This window comes from Orcinus orca, chromosome 1 (assembly GCF_937001465.1).
Source record: "Orcinus orca chromosome 1, mOrcOrc1.1, whole genome shotgun sequence".
In the NCBI taxonomy this organism is placed as follows: Eukaryota; Metazoa; Chordata; class Mammalia; order Artiodactyla; family Delphinidae; genus Orcinus; species Orcinus orca.
The window spans coordinates 7,718,387-7,736,993 of record NC_064559.1 but is presented as its reverse complement, the minus strand read 5'-3'; the positions used below and the strand labels follow the sequence as shown (position 1 = coordinate 7,736,993).

The following is an 18,607-nucleotide window of genomic DNA, read 5'->3' as shown; positions in this document are numbered from 1 at the left end:
TTCTGAAGGCCCCGGCTGCAACACTGTTCCAGACCTCGCCTTTCGCTTACCCCCTTCTCCCAATCTGTCCTGTATATAATTCCTTCGGGCCTGAGTTTTCTGCTAAGACAAACTACATTCTGCTGCTTTGTGAGAGCCGGTGAATGTGTACCAGAGAATAGCACATGTATTTCTCTTAGCTTGCTTTTCCTCGTTCTTAAAATGAAGCTAAAGTACTAATAGCTTGTTGGTGAGAGGCTGGAGAAGTAGACAAGATAAGATGAGAAGGCCTTCAAAGGGCACCACAGAAATGTCAGATGTCTCTCAGGCTACACATTTGGCTTTCGTAAAGGCTTTTCTGTGCTGGAAAACTGTGAGTTCAGTAGTATGATTTTCACACAGCCTCAGCAAGTGGTGGAGGAAAGCGTTGAGGTCATCCCTACCCAGGCCGCCCTCCTCCTGAGTCCCCCTGGCCTGCGTTCAGCCCTTCCTACATCTCCTTTCTGGTTCTTTTTCTTTGCTTTCTTTCTTTCTTTTTTTTTAATTGAAGTATATCCTTCCTGGCTCTTCAGAGAAAACAATTAAATCATGGTATTTTAGGTACTACTTTAATATTTTTAATACTTTTAATATCTTTAATACTACTGTGCCTTTTAAATATTTTTAATACTTTTAATATCTTTAATACTACTGTGCCTTTTTTTCTCCTCTCCACAACATGGAGTGAGAAGAAGACACATTTTAGAGGTTTGTGAGTCTTTTTAAACCAAGAAAGAAATGTGGTGGGTATTTTCTACAATCTGTGTCAAAACCCTAGACCCCTATTCCTTTTACTTATTGGTGTTTACTTTGTAATAGCTACTATTATCAGATGTCACCACCTTTAACTTTTGAAAGTCAAAGGGGTCTGTGTAGGTATGAGGTTTATGCCAGTTTTCCTCAATCTAAGGAACCAGATTTTTAGGGTTTATAATTAAGTTGATATTCTCCCACTGTGTCACATAAGGAATAAGAAGTTTGAGTTACACTCGTGACTCCAGATTCCAGGTACCTCCTCTGGCATCTGCTCTTCAGTGAGCCTTCACTGACCTGCCCCAGCTGAGCTAGTGACCCCTCTGCTGGGCACTAGTACAGTTCGAATGTTGTTAACTGACTAATACAGCTGTCTCCCCTGCTGGTCTCAGAGTCCTTGAGGGCAGTGTTCTGACCTTGTATCTTCTTAGAGTTCCAGAACCTAGTCTGTGTAAGTCACTGTGACCTCCTACAACTATGACTTTGTTGTAGGAAGGAATGGAGATGGGGAGAGAGAGAAAAGTGAGAAGGAGAGGAGGATGTTAAGAGAACTTTTTTTTTGGCTGTATGGTGATGATTGCCTTGGTTTATTTATACATTTTTTTATAATTTTATATTTTACATTTTTAAAATAAATTTATTTATTTTTGGCTGCCTTGGGTCTTCGTTGCGGTGCGTGGGCTTCTCATTGTGGTGGCTTCTCTTGTTGCCGAGCACGGGCTTTAGGCACGTGGGCTTCAGTAGTTGTGGCTCGCGGGCTCTAGAGCGCGGGCTCAGTAGTTGTGGCGCATGGGCTTAGTTGCTCCGCGGCGTGTGGGATCTTCCCGGACCAGGGCTCGAACCCATGTCCCCTGCAATGGCAGGCAGATTCTCAACCACTGCGCCAGCTGGGAAGTTCTGCCTTGGTTTATTAACAATTCTATACAGAAGTCACAAAGGCTAACAAAGCCACTAATATTAAACAAACAGTTTTTGAACACAGTGTGTCAGACATGTCTGAGCCAGGAGGAAAAAAAGAATAATGTAGAAGTTCTACTCTCTTGGAAGTCAAGTATACAGAAATAGCTGTAATATCCTGTGCCGAGTGTGGGAGTGAGTATGTGGACAGCATGCAGGAACAAAGGCCAAGGGGTCTCCCTCCCCAGCCGGGTGAGACCGGAGACCTCCCAGGAGAGAAGACTTTTCAGAAGAGGCTGGGAAGAGACTGGAAGATTTGATCAGGACCAGATCCAAGCCCAGCAGTCAGCTTCTCTCCCTCGCCCGGGGCTTGTCTATCTTTTTAAAGCTCATGCTTCTATATTGCTTTCCTACTAAGTAGTCCCACTGACTAGCCAGGAAGAGTCTATCAGACTTTACTTTCAGCAATACACGTTATAGAAGAAAAGATGTATTTAATCTGCCTTTCAAATCCCCTCCTCTTCACATTCTGATGAACTCTGAATGGGACAAGGGGTCTTCCCTTACGAATCTCTGTAGGGCACTACTGAAGTGGTGCAGGGTGCATGCCGGTGTTTCATCATCACCAACTCAGGCGCCTGGTCAGGAGAGAGGCTGGGAAGAGTACCATTTATGTATTCATTATGCTGTTTAATTTAATATGGCACCAGAAGAAAGGACAAATAATCACATCGAGTCCTTGCATTGAAGTCTCACCCATCTGTTGTGTATCTGTCTGTCTGTAAGAGTGGCTGGTGGAAGCGGGGAAGGACTGATTACCTCTTAGAGAAAGGGTTGGGGTGCGGGTGGGAATGAAGCCATGGTTTATTTTCTCTTTTACTTGCTTCTATATTTCTGAAAATAAAGGAGCACACCTTGAGAGATCACAAGAGAGACTGTCTAACCTCAGAGTCTAATTTCTCAGAGTCTAATTTCTTGCATCCTCTGGACTACATAACCAGAGTTGTGACTCTCTAGTCTGGTGTCCTTTCTTTCCTGGCTTCCGCTCACGTGGGTCATTGGGCAGTGTCCAGGGATTGGGTAGGCTTGGGAAGCCACAGAAGGATTGACCCACTGAGATGCTCCCTCATCTGTGGCCACTGCTTGCCAGAAACAGCTCCAGGCACTAGTCCCCAAAACACCCTGGTGCAGGCCCGTGCAGCTTGCAGATGAGTCATGCACACTTCACGTGCTCTAATGTGAAATACATGCTTCTGGGGTTTCAGTCCCTGAGATGTCAAGTATGATCAGTATGACAAACCCTCGCCTGCCAAATTTTCTCCTGGAAAGAATATTCACCTTAATTTCTACATAGTGAGCATAACCTCAGCTCACACTTGAATTTATCTTTCGTTTGGGGATTACATTAAGCAGTGGGTTAGTGTTCAGTATTATCTTTCACGTGGAATATTTTTCTGCAGTTTTCTTTTCTCCGTTAACTTGATGGAAAATCAATTAACTTGATTTGAGGCACACACTGCTGTATTCCATTCAGCCTCAGTCAGGTGATACTCACCACCTAGCATATTTCATTTAGGAATTTAGTACTGAAACTCAGAAAAATTACAGTGAGGAATACTGGCACTGCCCACGGGTAGATTTTTGCTCCAATTACATGGAAAGAGAATGGTGAAACTAGATTATCAGGTAAGAGAACATTTTTAGAAATTCGAGTTGAACAAAAGAATCTTTAAGTGTGCTCTGTGGAAAAAAGTTGAATTCATTGTGATTATAAACTTTTTGGATAAGAGCATGACTAAATGAAATTTTTAACAGAAAAGACTCTTATGTCAGAGCTATGGAAACCTACAACAATATTCTATAATAAGTTAAATTTTATAATTTAAGAATATCATAGTAGTTCTGAGCCTCAGGATGTGGGAGGGAAGTTAAACAATGGAAATCATGTTCCAGGGCTTTATATTTTTATACATACTTGACGGACATCTATAGTAAGTGCTTTTTTCATCAGATGACTTATAAGGAGGTGAAATGCTAGGTAATATCCTCAGGGAAAGAACAATGGGCAAATTTGTGATTATCATTCCTGTTTTGCTTTTGATTATCAAGGACAACTGTTGAAGATATAATAAGTTCCCCTGTGAGTAAAGCCCTTAGAAAAATGAAAATACGGGTGGATTTTAGAAAGCAAACATTTTATCTAAAGGGGCTTCATTCTGTGAATCCTCATTTGCTAACATTTGGTAGTTTGACCTTGGAAAACGTGTAAAATAGGAAGCACAATTTTATGATTGCTGTTCCCTCAGTTATGACATTGGCCTTGATGTTGATTTTAGCCTTGGCAAGTCAATGCTGAGTATTCTATATGTCGAGTGTACACTATTTGTGACCACAGCTTGAAATGTGACAGACACTTTCAAAGTTGTGGGAACAGTACTTGAATGTACCAGGGTCTAGAAGGACACATGTCCAAGTATATTGTGATATGGGATGTGATAAAGTAGTTTACCTAAGTAAGATTGTTTTATTTATTACCTAGCTTGTACAGTAAAATACATTTGCAAAATCAATAATATTCATATAACATAAGGACAAAATTTTAATTTGTCCATTTAACAAGTGATATACATAGTTTAATTTGCTTTAAATTAGTTTTGTACACCCCCCCAAAAAAAAAGCATTATTTATCAACACATAGATTTTTTTGTGTGTGTGTGGTATGAGGGCCTCTCACTGTTGTGGCCTCTCCCGTTGCGGAGCACAGGCTCCAGACACGCAGGCTCAGTGGCCATGGCTCACGGGCCCAGCCGCTCCGCGGCATGTGGGGTCTTCCCTGACCGGGGCACGAACCCGTGTCCCCTGCATCGGCAGGCGGACTCCCAACCACTGTGCCACCAGGGAAGCCCAACACATAGATTTTTAAATGAATGTTTTTGGTTTGGCCTTAGATAGCGTCATGGTTTCATGACCTGATGTTTACCATTACTATCATTTACTTTTTAAAAACCAGTCAGATTAGATTTTATAATTTTCATGTTCTGTTTCTAAGTGACAAGGTAAGAGAGAAGGTTTGGGGTGACTGGGTGCGAGCACATTTCAAATAACACACTGCAGGGACTTCCCTGCTGGTGCAATGGTTAAGAAACCGCCTGCCAATGCAGGGGACATGGGTCCGAGCCCCGGTCCAGGAAGATTCCACATGCTGCAGAGCAACTAAGCCCGTGCGCCACAACTACTGAGCCTGTGCTCTTGAGCCCACGAGCCACAACTACTGAAGCCGCACTCCACAACAAGAGAAGCCACCACAAGAGAAGCCGGTGCACCGCAATGAAGAGTAGCCCCCGCTCGCTGCAACTAGAGAAAGCCTGCACGCAGCAATGAAGACCCAACGCAGGCAAAAATAAATAAATAAATTTATAAAAATAAATAAATAAATAAAATCATGAAGAGAAGTAAATCTAACACATGGCACATATTCTTTAAAATTTCTCTTTCTCTTTCCTGCTCCATCCCTATTATTTACTTATTTATGGCCACGTTGGGTCTTCATTGCTGCACGCAGGCTTCCTCTAGTTGCGGTGAACGGGGGCTACTCTTCGTTGTGGTGCACAGGCTTCTCATTGCGGTGGCTTCTCTTGTTGCGGAGCATGGGCTCTAGGGCACATGGGCTTCAGTAGTTGTGGCTCGTGGGCTCTGGAGCGCAGGCTCAGTAGTTGTGGCGCACGGGCTTAGTTGCTCCACGGCATGTGGGATCTTCCTGGACCAGGGCTCCAACCCGTGTCCCCTGCATTGGCAGGTGGATTCTCAACCACTGCGCCACCAGGGAAGTCCCAAGGATCCTACCTTTTATTTTGAAAATTTTTGTTCTCTTGCCTGTGAAGTTTCTTAGGTGACTGGTAATCCTGTCTCCCCCTTGTTTTTACAGGTGATCTGCAACTCTTTCACCATCTGTAATGCAGAGATGCAGGAAGTTGGTGTTGGCCTGTATCCTAGGTATGGTGGATAGCATTTCATTTACTGGAAGAAGCAACTTTAATTCCCACCCACCTCCCCAACCTTTTAAAAGTAGTTAGAAAGGCTGTTACAAGCAGCTGCTTCAAGAGCCGCGCTTGAAACTTAATGATAAGTTACAAGAAAATGGAAAATGTGAAGTTTAAAAAAAAAAACAGAACGTTTTATATCCCCACATTATATGCTATGGTATTAACAAAGAGGTATACCACAGACCTAAATTCTTGTTCTCAGGAACTTTGGGGTAAAAAGTTGGGGATTGTGGGTGCTAATAAACCGTCAGGCTGAGATTTTGTTATTCCCCGACCCTTCTGGGCCAATGCACATGATCGTTTCACCAGACCTGCTGTACTGCGCCAGTCGGGTTCATTTGGTCTTTCCGCTTAGCACACTCTGAGCCCCGTTGCTCCAGGAGGCGAGAACACTTTCAGGCTCTGACCGTCTGAAGCCTTCTCTCCAGCTATCTCTGAGGTGATCTGAATCACTGAGCTACTAGACTGTCCTTCCACAAGCACTCCAGGGTCACTCCTAGTTTCATTTTGTTTTCATGATATTAGGGTCCTAATACAAATAGGGTCTTTCTTATAATTAACTGTGAATCTGAGAATTCAGCTTCTTATTTCTCACATGTTATCAACTACACGTCTATGCTATGGGTCCTCAAAAAGCAGTAACATAGACTAGGTCAGAGCATGGGCTCTGAGTTCAGACCACCTGGTTCAAATTCAGTCACCATTTACTAGTTATGTGTCCTTGGGGAAGTCATTTAACTTCCATGTGTCAGTTTCCTCATCAGTAAATGACCCTCAGAATATTATGGTGATGGTTAAATTTGATAAACATGCTCAAGTGCTAAGAAAGTGGTTTCTACATAGTGATGCTTACTTACAGTTATTTCTAACTGTAAATGTGGTGGCAGCTTAAATCCATTCCCTCCCCAGATGGAAAAAAAAAAATGTGCCTCCAAGGTAATAAAATGACTTGGCCACGGCCCAGAATGCATGAGGGTCTCGTTAGCGAGATAAACCCAGCGTTCTGTTGCAGAGGAAGTACTCCTAATTATTCTTCGGTGTAGTTGTGCATGTTCTCGTGAAGGTGGCAGTTCCTCCAAAGGAGCTTGACAAATGCGGTCCTGTGTGGGAAGCTCAGTGGTGTCTTGGCGGAGGTTTTAACTGCCGTATCCCATTATCTCAGAAATTATTCCTTTGCAGGTCAGGTTTTTTTCCCCATCTTCATGTTGGGTTGCCTTACTGGCTGGTATAATGAGACAACTACCTCCCCTCACCCATCCCCCAGAAGGACTCAGAATGTTTTTATTAACAAACTTCCCTAATGAGCTCCGTCTTGGGGAGCGTTTCACTTCACAGGAAGTGGGCTGGAGGCCCCAGAGCATTCCATCCCTGGTACACTGTCAACCTGACCTGTCCCCCTGCCCCTAAGCTAAAGTGTTTTTTGCCCACAATAGTCGTTATGTTTAGATATTTGACTCCATCTACTGGGCCACGATGGTCTCTCCTTTTTTTTCTTTCCTGCAGTATGTCTTTGCTCAATCACAGCTGTGACCCCAACTGTTCAATTGTGTTCAACGGACCCCACCTCTTGCTGCGTGCAGTCCGAGACATTGAGGCCGGAGAGGAGGTAAGGAACCCGTGTTTCCCACTGGCTGGCCTCCTTTTGCATCAAAGACCCTCTCAGCAAGGCCCTGCCCTAAAGCCAGTTGTGCCTGAGGGGCAGCTTTTCATTGTCCTTCTGCCAAGGAGGAGATGTATAACACCTCTACCCAGCGACTCATTCATCCATCACCTCTCCCAGATTATAGATGAGCTAACGTTTTTTTTTTAATCACCATTTTTCTGGATGATGACAGTTCCTGTTATATGTGTGTGGGGGAGAGGTGTGTGTGTGACAGAATGTGTGTTTTGTGCGTATGACAGTTCAGCGGCCCCTCGCATCTCTGCAAGCGGTCATCTTTCCATAGGCAGGGAGGGCAGCCCAGCTTGTGAATGAGATCCCAAGGGCTTACTGATTCCCAAGGTCCCTAATTGCATTTCAGAGGTGACTCGTTTTTACCTTCGTGTTAAGAAAGCAAACGAGTTTTACTCTTTCAGGTTGTCGTTGGACCTTTACAAACCTATCAACGTCAGCATCTCTGGGTAACTGTCCACGCAAAGATGTGGAGGGAATAGGGGACAGGAAGTGTGACCTCCAGCCATGAACTGGCCTTGACCCTTCCAGTTTTACAGGCTGCCCAGCCAGCCTCTTTTGATGAGAGGAGCCTTCTCAGAAGTCCGAGGTCTCACAAGACAGCTGCAGGTGGGCTGCTCCAGGGCTGCTGAACCTGATCCTGACAGGGTTTACACAGTTACTACCCAGAATTCTGGGTTATAGATATTTACGCTTTTTAGAACCCAGTTTCCTTCTACCTTCCAATTTGCTAAAGTGGATATTTATTGCAAGGAAAACAGACCATCATAAGCTTTTATTGCACTTATGCAGCACTCAGCCAATAAAACCTAAACTCAGAGGTACCATATTTTATGTAGACAGGGATTTGGCTTTGATAAGACTTGGTCCAAACTGATTTTCAACTGAATAAGCTGGCTCTTATACAGCCACTTACTGAATTTCCAATTTTTAGGATCAGTGTAGTTGGTACACTGGGATACCTGTCAACAGTATATAGAATTTAGATTTTTTTCCTTGGGTCCTATGTGACTTCAAGGCAGGTAAGAAGGGGGGACCACTATCCAATTTCAACATTTTTGGGAGCTGAGGGATGGCTGCCTTTTGATAATGATGGTGGTGGTGGTGTTCTACTAAATTTAAAAAGAAAAGGTAACTTGACAAGCAAACAGAAAAACTATTGGAAACTGTTGGACTTTTCAGAAACAACAAAGAAATCTCTTTATATCTTTTTTCCTAGGCTTGGCTGCCCGTTCTTCTCCCGGGTTGTTTTTCATTTAGTTGAAAAAACACTGTCTTTTGGTGCTTATTTCATGTCCTTCTCTTTCCATCTCTGGAGCAACAAGCAAATCCTCCCTCTTGCCTGACACGCAATATTCTGCTGAGCACCAGGCCTTGCAGACGCAGATATTTTTCCCTGTGGTACTTCTCGAAGCAGCTTCTCAGCAAAGAGAGGATTCTCCCTATGAGTCCTTTTTATACCAGCTTGTTCAGAAGATAAATTTCTTTCCCCACCATTATACATGTCTTGGTGCATGACGTTTTCTCTGCGCAGTTGCTCCCCTTCTGTCTGCCCACCATTTCTACCTGTCTTAACATTATACACCTCTCAAGGCCCTCTCAAACATCATGTCTTCTATAAAGCGTTTCCTGATTTCTCAAATTAAAAGACCTTTTCTTCCGAGCTCTCTCTTACAGCGGTTATTAATATTTCTTTGGCACTTATTCCAGCTCTTTTGGTGACTTCTCCACTCAGCTGTGAGCTTCATGAAGACAGGCAGTTGTGTCTTACCGTGTCTCCTTTAGCACCTAGCACTTGGCCTTACAGCCCAGGAGGCATTCAGTAACACTTCGTTGGGTTGACTTTCTGTTAAATCGAGCATACATGGTGTAAAGACCAGCAGTGTTTCTCACTGAGGGCGCTGTTGGCATCCCGGATGGGACAGCTGTTCGCTGTGTACGACTGTTGCATCAGTGAGGAACTCCCGTGTCTAGTCCCTGCTCACTTCATGCTTGTAGCCACCCCAGTACTGAAAATACATCCTGCACACTTAAAACCGGCCCCCTGTGGTAGAGGTAGTGGAGAGGGAGAAAGGACATTTTGAGGTTAATTAAGAGGGACAATTCCACAAAAGCAAATATTGGCTTTTGTGAAATTGGATAAAGAAGGAAATGTAGAAATTTTGCATTATAGCATCAATTTTGCATTTTGGCTTTATTGCTCATTAGGGCGCCCCCAGTTTTAAAATGTGCTATTTGGGATGGAAGTACCAGAATGTAGGCTGCACGAGAGAAGACTGGATAGCGCGCCTGTAATATAGAAACTCCTCAGTCTGTATTTGTTGAGTGAACGAATGAGGTTTGCTGGACACAAAACCAGAGGTGGAATAGAACCTTAGACCCATTTTGAAGCTACCACCAATCCTCAGGTGTGTCCCATGGGCCCCGGAAAGAAAGCAACACGAAAGCCAGCGCATTGCCAGTTTGAGATGAGAACATTTCAAACCTCAGACAAGGAGACCTGGAAAATGACACAGGGTTCCACCATAACAGAAATTTCTTACCTTTGTTTCTCCCCACATAAAGTCATCCTTTGGACTTTTTGGACCACTTCCCTTCATACCAGCACCACTTATAACACTTCGCTGTTTAAGGATTTTCACTGTGATGTTGAGTTCTGGGACTGTTTTGTGTCTAGCAGGGGGTAAGGACTGTTTTTTGTTCTGTTTGTTTGTTTGTGGGGGGTTTTGTCTCTCATTCAGGACCTCCTACCAAGAGATGTGTGTATTATAGTTTAAGTCGTGGCTCACATGCTGGGTTGCCGATGGCTGCCTCTTCTGGGTTTTGTTAAGCTACGAAACACATGTTATCACCTGACAGTCTTCAAGAACGTGGATCATGGAAGAAAGCTGGACAGTCCAGGCTTCCTGGTTTTTCCTGGTTAGAAGAGCTTGTAGCTGTTACAAAGAATGCCACTGGGTGCCGGTGTTTTCTGGAGCCACAGCAATTGAGAGAAATGTGATTTGCACAGACTGAGCACATATCAGTATCCCCAAGTATCGGTTTTCATCTAAAATGTTTTGGGATCGTAACGGTCTTTGTCTTCTCCCAGCCATCTCTATTTGCTAAGTCATTTAACAAATTCACTGCATGCTTACTGGTATCCTGTACTGGGGTGGGCGTTGGGAATACAAAGATGAGTAAGACCTTACCTTGCCTTCAGGAATTCAAGGTGTAATTGAGGAAACTGACACAGAACAGAACACAATAATAGAATATGAAAACTAAAATAGTGTAAATGGGCACAGGGCTTTCTAGAGGTTCAGAGCAGGGACACTCGAGTGGTGGTAAGGATCAGGGGTGACGGGAGAGGATAAGGAAGGCTTCCAGAGAAGTGACTCCTAGACTTTTAAAGGATCCAGCGAGTTAAAGTTGGCTAAGACAGGAGCAGGCATTCTAGACAAAGACACAGGGGCGGGGCTTCCCTGGTGGCGCAGTGGTTGAGAGTCCTCCTGCCGATGCAGGGGACACGGGTTCGTGCCCCGGTCCGGGAGGATCCCACATGCCGTGGAGCGACTGGGCCCGTGAGCCATGGCCACTGAGCCTGCGCATCCGGAGCCTGTGCTCCACAGCGGGAGAGGCCACAACAGCGAGAGGCCCACATACCGAAAAAAAAAGACACAGGAGCCAGGGACAGAATGGTGAATTCAAGGAACAGGAAGCTGTTCACATCAATAGACTGACAAATTCAGTTGTGACCAGCGGATGAGGGAATATGCAGGGACCAGACCAAGCAACCCACGGGGGCCTTATTGAGGATCTCAGTTCACCTGAAGGGTCTGTAACAGTGCCTGGTATATAGGAGGCACTCATTAAATATTTGTTGGAAGGGAGGGGGACAGGAAATGGGTCATCACTGAAGAGTTTAAGCAGAGGAACGGCACGATGAGTTTTTCCGTGTGTAGGCAAGATTGGGAGAATGATGCATAATCCAGGCAGGAGGTGACAGTGGCAGCCTGAAGACGGGAGATTCAGGTGGTGGCTTGTGATGGGGGATCTGAAGAATATATCTATAAGCTAGAATTAGCAGAATTTGGAAATTGACTGGCTCTGAGGGTGTGACAAAGAGAAGAGACATGAATAACACTCAGGTTTGACTTTAAAGACAGGGAGGATTTTTCAAAGTCTATTTTCAATTGAGAGCCAGTATTAGAAAAATTTATAACTGTGACAATGTAATTCGAGAAACGAAGACCAAGTCTAATTTTAACTTGATCTTATTATCCACTCCAAAGTACATAATGAGAAGATGGGCTTCCGGGAAAAGGGGTTCACTTTGCCTTGAAATTTTCAAGTAAGCAACAAATTCAATATCCAGCAAATACCTTTCATGATATCACTCTAATGTTGGAATTGATTTACTGCATTTTCCATAAGAGCTGCACTAAAACGGCAAAGCCATGGTCAGTAGCATTAATATTTTAATGCAGTTTTGTTCTTTGCCATTAAAACGTCCACTGATCAATGGCAAAGTTTCATATATATGTTCCCACTAAATGAGCCCTACAGTTAGTGAGCAGATTCTCCATTAAAACTAGTGAGTCAACGAGTCTTTAATAAAGGTTTTTATCTTTGGTTGATAAAATGATTTAGCTGTCATTACTAGTTAGTAATCCGGCTTTTTTTTTTTTTCCAAAAAAATATGAATAAAAACGTTTTTGCCGTTGAGACCTTCAGCTTTGATACAGTGTATTTTTGCAGACTTCAATGGCGTGAAAGAGGCATGGGAGGAACTGGACATTCTTCATTGGAGGAGGCGTATTTGAGCCAAGCCTGAAGGAGGAGGGAATTCTGAATAAGCTGAGAGTGGAGGAAAGGGCGTTGGCTGGTAAAGGCCAACACCATACACGTTGCATGGCGTGCCTTGTTTCAGCGGGTAGCGTTGTACATAATGGTGACAGATGGTAGGGTGTAGGGAGAGATGCGGAGTCTAGAAAGGCAGACAGAAAATCTTCTGGGGAAGCCTTGTGTATCCTTATCCTATAGGCAGGGAGAAACCATCAGAACTCTTTGCATAGAGAAATGACGTGATCAAATATGAGCTTCAGGAAGATCTCTCTTAAAGCAGCCTAGAAGATGCAATGTAGACTGACGGCAGCAGGGGGGCCAGTTAGAAAGTCATTGCACAGTCCAGGTCATGGTTCCAGGCAGTTACAGAACACTGAGGGAGCCGTAGGAGTCTCTTTTTGGGGTTAAATGAAATAACTAGTCTCCTGTTGCCCATTCACTGCCTGGCATGATCACTCATGAGTTTTGGCCCTTGTAATAGACTCTTAGGTCTGTCAAGCATATTTCTCTGGTGTGACAGGCCCTGCATTTGTTGGCTTCACACTGGGCCCATTGTAATCACCCGGTAGGTACTACCGATTAATCTGACCCGATAGCTGGGGCTGACGACTGAGAGCCATTGGGCTGGATTGAGAATTAGGGTCCTAGAGTTAACCCAAAAGGGAACACAGAGATCAGTGCATTTTACCTAAATCTCACCTCATATAAGGAAACTGGGCCTCTGAGAGCCTGATAATTCAAGATGAATGTGTATGCTGCCCCAAACTTACTAACAGGCTGTTTCAAAAAGTGTGCTTAGAAATCGGTTATTTGGAATTTAAGAGGAACTTGCCTGATACGGTGGCCCTTTGTACCTCAGAGGCAGCTCTGGCTTCAGATCATGAGGCAAAAGAAAGATTTAGGGAATTAAAAAGTGGCTGTGGTCTCAGCGGCAGGAACCCAGTTGTCACAGACTATTGCTTAGCGTGGGCTTGAGACAAAAATAAATAAATAAATGTATTGTACAAATAAATAAAAGCCTCACAAGTCAGGGAACTGTCTCCTAAGTTCCAAGATTCCAAATCTGGTTGACCCTAAATTCCATGCAGCAGCTCTAGGATTGATTAGGATTTAAGAGCAATCTGGCCACATAATCTGCCACCCATTTGATTGCCAGGATAAATTTGGCTTCTCTGATTGCCAGTGGTTACAAAATTTATTACCAAAACTTAGTAATATCAAACATATAACAGCTCTTGATATTTTACTGTTTGGTGAATAAAAGATAAGGTGCAAAAGCATATAGAGTTAATGAGCCCAATTCTTTAAAATAAATATATGATACGCGTGTGCTCACCACATCACAAAGACTGGAAGGTAATGCATTAACAATTTTACATGTGATTATTTGGGTGGAGAGACCATAAGTTGTATCTTCTCTCTTACTTACACTTTTTGGTGTGCAATAAAAACGTGGTTTACTTTAATGATTCACAGTAATAGCCATTGGTTAAAGAAAATGATCGCAGCAGCCGTGTGACCCCTCCCTCTCTGGCTTCCGCAGCTCACCATCTGCTACCTGGATATGCTGATGACCAGCGAGGAGCGCCGGAAGCAGCTGAGGGACCAATACTGCTTTGACTGTGATTGTCTGAGATGTCAAACCCAGGACAAGGTATGTTGTGTGGAACCAGCTTGGAACACCTCCTGGGCAATGTCTGCGTGGTTTTTCAGAGAACTCTGCTTTTATTTCATTAATCCAGAAGTAAATGACCCTCAGTGCATAGCAGGAAACAAAGGTAAATAAAATATGCATATGTTTTATTTCCTGGAACTCTTATCACCCACCAGGCAGTAAGAGGTTTAATCTCAGGTAAGGATCCATGGAGTTTAGAGTCTAGAGGGAATGTAGGTGTAAAGCATGTAATTAAAATGACACTGAATGGGCTTCCCTGGTGGCGCAGTGAGAGTCCGCCTGCCGATGCAGGGGACACGGGTTCGTGCCCCGGTCCGGGAGGATCCCACATGCCGCGGAGCGACTGGGCCCGTGAACCATGGCCGCTGAGCCTGCGCGTCCGGAGCCTGTGCTACGCAGCGGGAGAGGCCACAGCAGTGAGAGGCCCGCGTACCACAAAAAAAAAAAAAAAAAAAAAAAGGACACTGAAGGCCAGAGTGCTATTAGAGCCTGCAGCAAGAGGGTTAATTATGTCATGATTGGTAACAGCTATTGCTCAGTAGTGAACATCTCAAGTTTTGTCTAGTTTTTTATTTCTTTCAAATTGCTTCTGTAAGCCTTTCTGCTGCACTGCTTTATCAGATGGTGACCACTTATCTAGCAGCTTTTACTCTCTGAAAAATGAAGAAGATCCAAAATAAACGCCATAAAGATAAAGAATAAACTTTTCTCATATGAATCTTATACTTTCCTCACATTGAACCTATTTACTCTTAGTTTGCACACAATCAGGTTATCTAATGAAACCTTAACTTTTGTAGAGTGTTTTACGTTTGTTGGAATTCTTTTGTAATCATGATCTCGTTTGAACTTAATACTCATAAATTAAGAAACAGAACTCAGAAGGTTCAGAAATGTGCCTCTGGGAGGGGATGAAGGAAAAGTGGCAGCACCAAGTCTCAAACACAGGTCTTTTGATAAAACTAATGCTCCCTCCCCTGTACCACAACTACCTGTGACTTCTGATACTGACATCGATGGAGAGAGGTAGTTGCTTTCACTGCATGCGAAAGGACCCTGAGCTCATTCCAAAGATGCAGGAGTTAGTGATCATGATTAGTTTTTCATTAAAAAGAGCTTTTAGAAAGAAATGAACTGAACGGGAAAAGTTGGACCCATTGCTAATAGCTCCCCAAGATTCAGTCCACTTTAGTGTTCCCGTTCACAAACATTCCAGGCATCATAGGGGATCCCCTGGGATTCCTCCTCAGATTACAACCTGGAATGGCAGGGAGCAAGCTAACTTCCCACCAGCATCCTTGGTTGGGAATGGGAAGGTTTTTGGATTTAGTGCCTCTTACATGCCATCTATATGGCAGACTCTCAATTTTTTTTTATTTGAGTAAGTGATTGTTTTATTAAAGCTGGGGTCATGTTTACTTTTGGCTTATTGTTACAGTTGAAATCTGGGCTAAAATAGTATATTAGGAAAGAGTTTGGCTACAAATAACAGATAACCTGACTAAAACTGGCTTTAGTATGTGTGATGTGTTTTTCTCAAGAATTCTAGAGAATCAGTCCAACATGGGAGCAGCTACTCATGGGTCTCATCACAGACCCAGAATCCTCCTGTGTTCCTCCTTAGCTAGCCCTAGCATATGCTTTTGTCTTCATGGTGCCAGGATGACTGCTGCCCACAAGCCCTAGTCAGTGCATCCAAGCTCTAGACCAAAAAAAAGAAAAGAAAGAAAAGAAGGGGTAATAAAATGCAAAGAACAAAGGGAAATCCTCCTGGGGATTTCCACTTATATCTTACGGGTCAGAGCTCTGTCACATACTACTGTAGGTGTAAAAGAGGCAAGGAAACAGAATTTTAGCTTTTCACTAGAAGAAGACAAGGGAGAAGAAAGCTGTGGATAGCTTTTCGGTAGCTGATCTACAGTGTCTATCATATCCGTTAAGACCGTTTTCTTTATTCCTTTGAGTTCAAAGTTTATTTGAGATAGGATTGTCCAGAGAAAGAGAACCAACAGGATGTGTGTGTGGAGAGAGAGAGAGAGAGAGAGAGAGAGAGAGAGAGAGATTGATTGATTGATTGATTGATTGATTGATTGTAAGGATTTAGCTCATGTGATTGTGGGGACTGAGAAGTCCCAAAATCTGCAGTTGGCAGGCAGGAGACCCAGGATTGCTGATGGTGTAAGTTCCAGTCTGAAAGCTGGCAGGCTGGAGACCCAAGAAAGCCAGTGTTGTGGTTTGAGTCCAAAGACAGGAAGAAACTGTTGTCCCACCTAGTCAGGGAGGAGGAGTTCTCTCTTACTAGTGGTAGGGTCAGCCCTTCTGTTCTTTTCAGGGCTTCAACTGATTGGGTGTGGCCCATCCACATTGGAGAGAGCAATCTGCTTTATTCAGTCAATTTATCCAAATGTTGATCTCATCCCAAAACACTCTCACAGATACACCCAGAATAATGTCTGACCAAATGTCTGGGCACCCTGCAGCCCAGTCACGTTGACACATACCGTTAGCCATCACAAATATTGTGTTAGAGGTAGGCCAAGCTATATAATCAAAAAAGTACTTGAGGGTGGGAGGAGTGGCAGCATCCCGCTTTGGGAAGGTGTGTGCAGTAGCCCACAGGCACCTGGTGCACACCTGCCCAACCATGATGATGCCCAAGAGGAAGGTCCACTCCACAGAGGGGGTGGTGAATGTGGAGCCCAAGAGGAGATCAGCAAGGTTGTCAGCTAAGCCTGCTCCTGAAAAAGTGGGAATGAAGCCAAAAAAGACAGCAGGAAAGGATATATCTTCAGACAAAAAAGTGCACACAAAAGAGAAAAAGGGGAGCAAAGAGAAAACAGGCCGAAGTGGCTAAGCAAGAAACTAAAGAAGATTTACCTGGAGAAAATAGAGAAACTAAAAATCAGGCGAGTCTAACCTCTGATGAAGCAGGAGAAAAAAAGCCAAGTCTGATTAATATCATCTACTATGTCTTATCAGTGGCCCCTGTCTCCCTTCTTGCCTGATCCAGAGGAATATTTTTGTCAACTATTTTGTGAATGCAAGTTTTTTTAGAGGCTCTAGAAACATTTTTAAGGAGGGAATCCCACATCCTCACATTTTTTAAGTGTAAAGGGTTTTTTTAAAAGAGGTGAAATCATTTGCTGGTTGTTTATTTTTTAGTACGACCAGAAAATAATGGGATATTGAATAAGGAGGCTTTGATTGTCTTGGGTGTCAGCTTAACATTCCATAGATGGGGATTAGTTATTATATCTTATAATACAAAGCATACCAAATGGCAATTTGGAGTCACGTTGTACATTTACTATGTCTTGGACATTTTAAATTACTTCCATTCCCATGTTGTTTTTGGTAGAATTGTTTCCTAAAGAAAACTACCCCTTGACCTTGGCTGTCCTTTCAGAAGTGTGCGTTCCATAACATCTTTGGTCTTGGTAGTGCAGTTTTCCTAATAACTTTGGTAATGTATTGCAAAAGATTGAAAATGTGAGTATGTAATGTATACGATATTAAATTGTGAATTAGTGGTATTTATGATGTAACAGCTTAACAGTATTGGAAGATATTCGTACTTGATATCCTATTAAGGAAAATTTGCCTTCAAACTTTAAACTGGAATAACTGTTTAGAAAAGTATCACAACTACATGATTTTTCAGATTTTAAGAATTATGTACAAATTGAAATGTCTGTGTACCGATCCTCAAAACCACCAATAAAATCTCAATTCTGAAAAAAAAAGTGCTCAGTTACTCTGCTGGATTCCAGTCCATTCTGTATCTAACAGACTGAGTGATCTTGGGCAGGTCATTCAGCCTCTCTGATTTGCTCCATCATCTGTAAAACAAGGGAATTAGACAAGATGGTCTTAAGGCCCCTTGCAGCTCTATTATCCCATATTTCTGTGAAATGTTTCCTGGTGGAAATGAGTAGGATATCTATTTAGATGAAAATATAAACTTGATTTCAGTTAGTTCATCAGTTATATTTTTGAGTTTCTATTTATCTGAGAATTTTGTTCTATTCAGTGATATAAACATCCCTTCTGAAATCTCTATACTGTTGCTTTGATTTGCAAAAATACTACAGAGGTAAATTCAACTTAGCCCATCCCCAAAAGAGCATAAATTAAAAATTAGTTCAAAAATTAAATTTACTTCGGTTCCTAGATTTAAAGTTTTCAAGCTTATTTTTCCGTTTTTCTTGGAACCTAGAAAATTCCTCTCAACAGGTTTCTGCATCAAGCAATATTTATTACGTGCCACATCTGTATGTTAGGGGACTTGCGTGGTATCATGTTTCAGGAAGGCAAGAGGCCTTTTAATAACAGGTGTAATTTGCATTTATGGAGTTAGTTGTCGTTTGTAATCAGCAACAACTTAATTTCTGGAAGAAATAAAACTCACCTTCTAGAGGAGGTTTGGGGATGATTTGGCTTGTGTGGGTCGGAATCCAAGGCAATAGAAGCAGAACAGACCAAATAGAATTGATTGTTTCCATAAGTTTGTGGATGGTACATAGTGTGCTTCCTTGAATGTCACATGCTTTATTGCAAAAAAAAGGTCGTATTTACTTTCTTTCCTAAGCCTGTCACATATGATCCTTCTTTTAAAACGCGATGTCAGTCAGTTTACTCACAGCCCTCTTGCCTCATTCCTAGTTTATTGAAATAGCCCCTAATTGGTCACCTGGCACTCAATTTCTTTCCTTTCATCTCTTT

General features: G+C 43.0%; 1 protein-coding gene and 1 pseudogene across 1 annotated transcript in view; both read left to right on the top strand.

Moving 5' to 3' along the window:
* Positions 1-18,607, top strand: part of SMYD3 (SET and MYND domain containing 3) — a 714,793-nt gene that overhangs the window by 552,103 nt on the left and 144,083 nt on the right. The window contains exons 6-8 of the mRNA XM_004270962.3: positions 5,594-5,661; positions 7,215-7,317; positions 13,754-13,864. Of these exons, the coding sequence (XP_004271010.1) occupies positions 5,594-5,661; positions 7,215-7,317; positions 13,754-13,864 (282 nt within the window). The remainder of the gene's footprint in view (positions 1-5,593; positions 5,662-7,214; positions 7,318-13,753; positions 13,865-18,607) is intronic.
* Positions 15,948-17,811, top strand: LOC117201754 (non-histone chromosomal protein HMG-14-like; annotated as a pseudogene).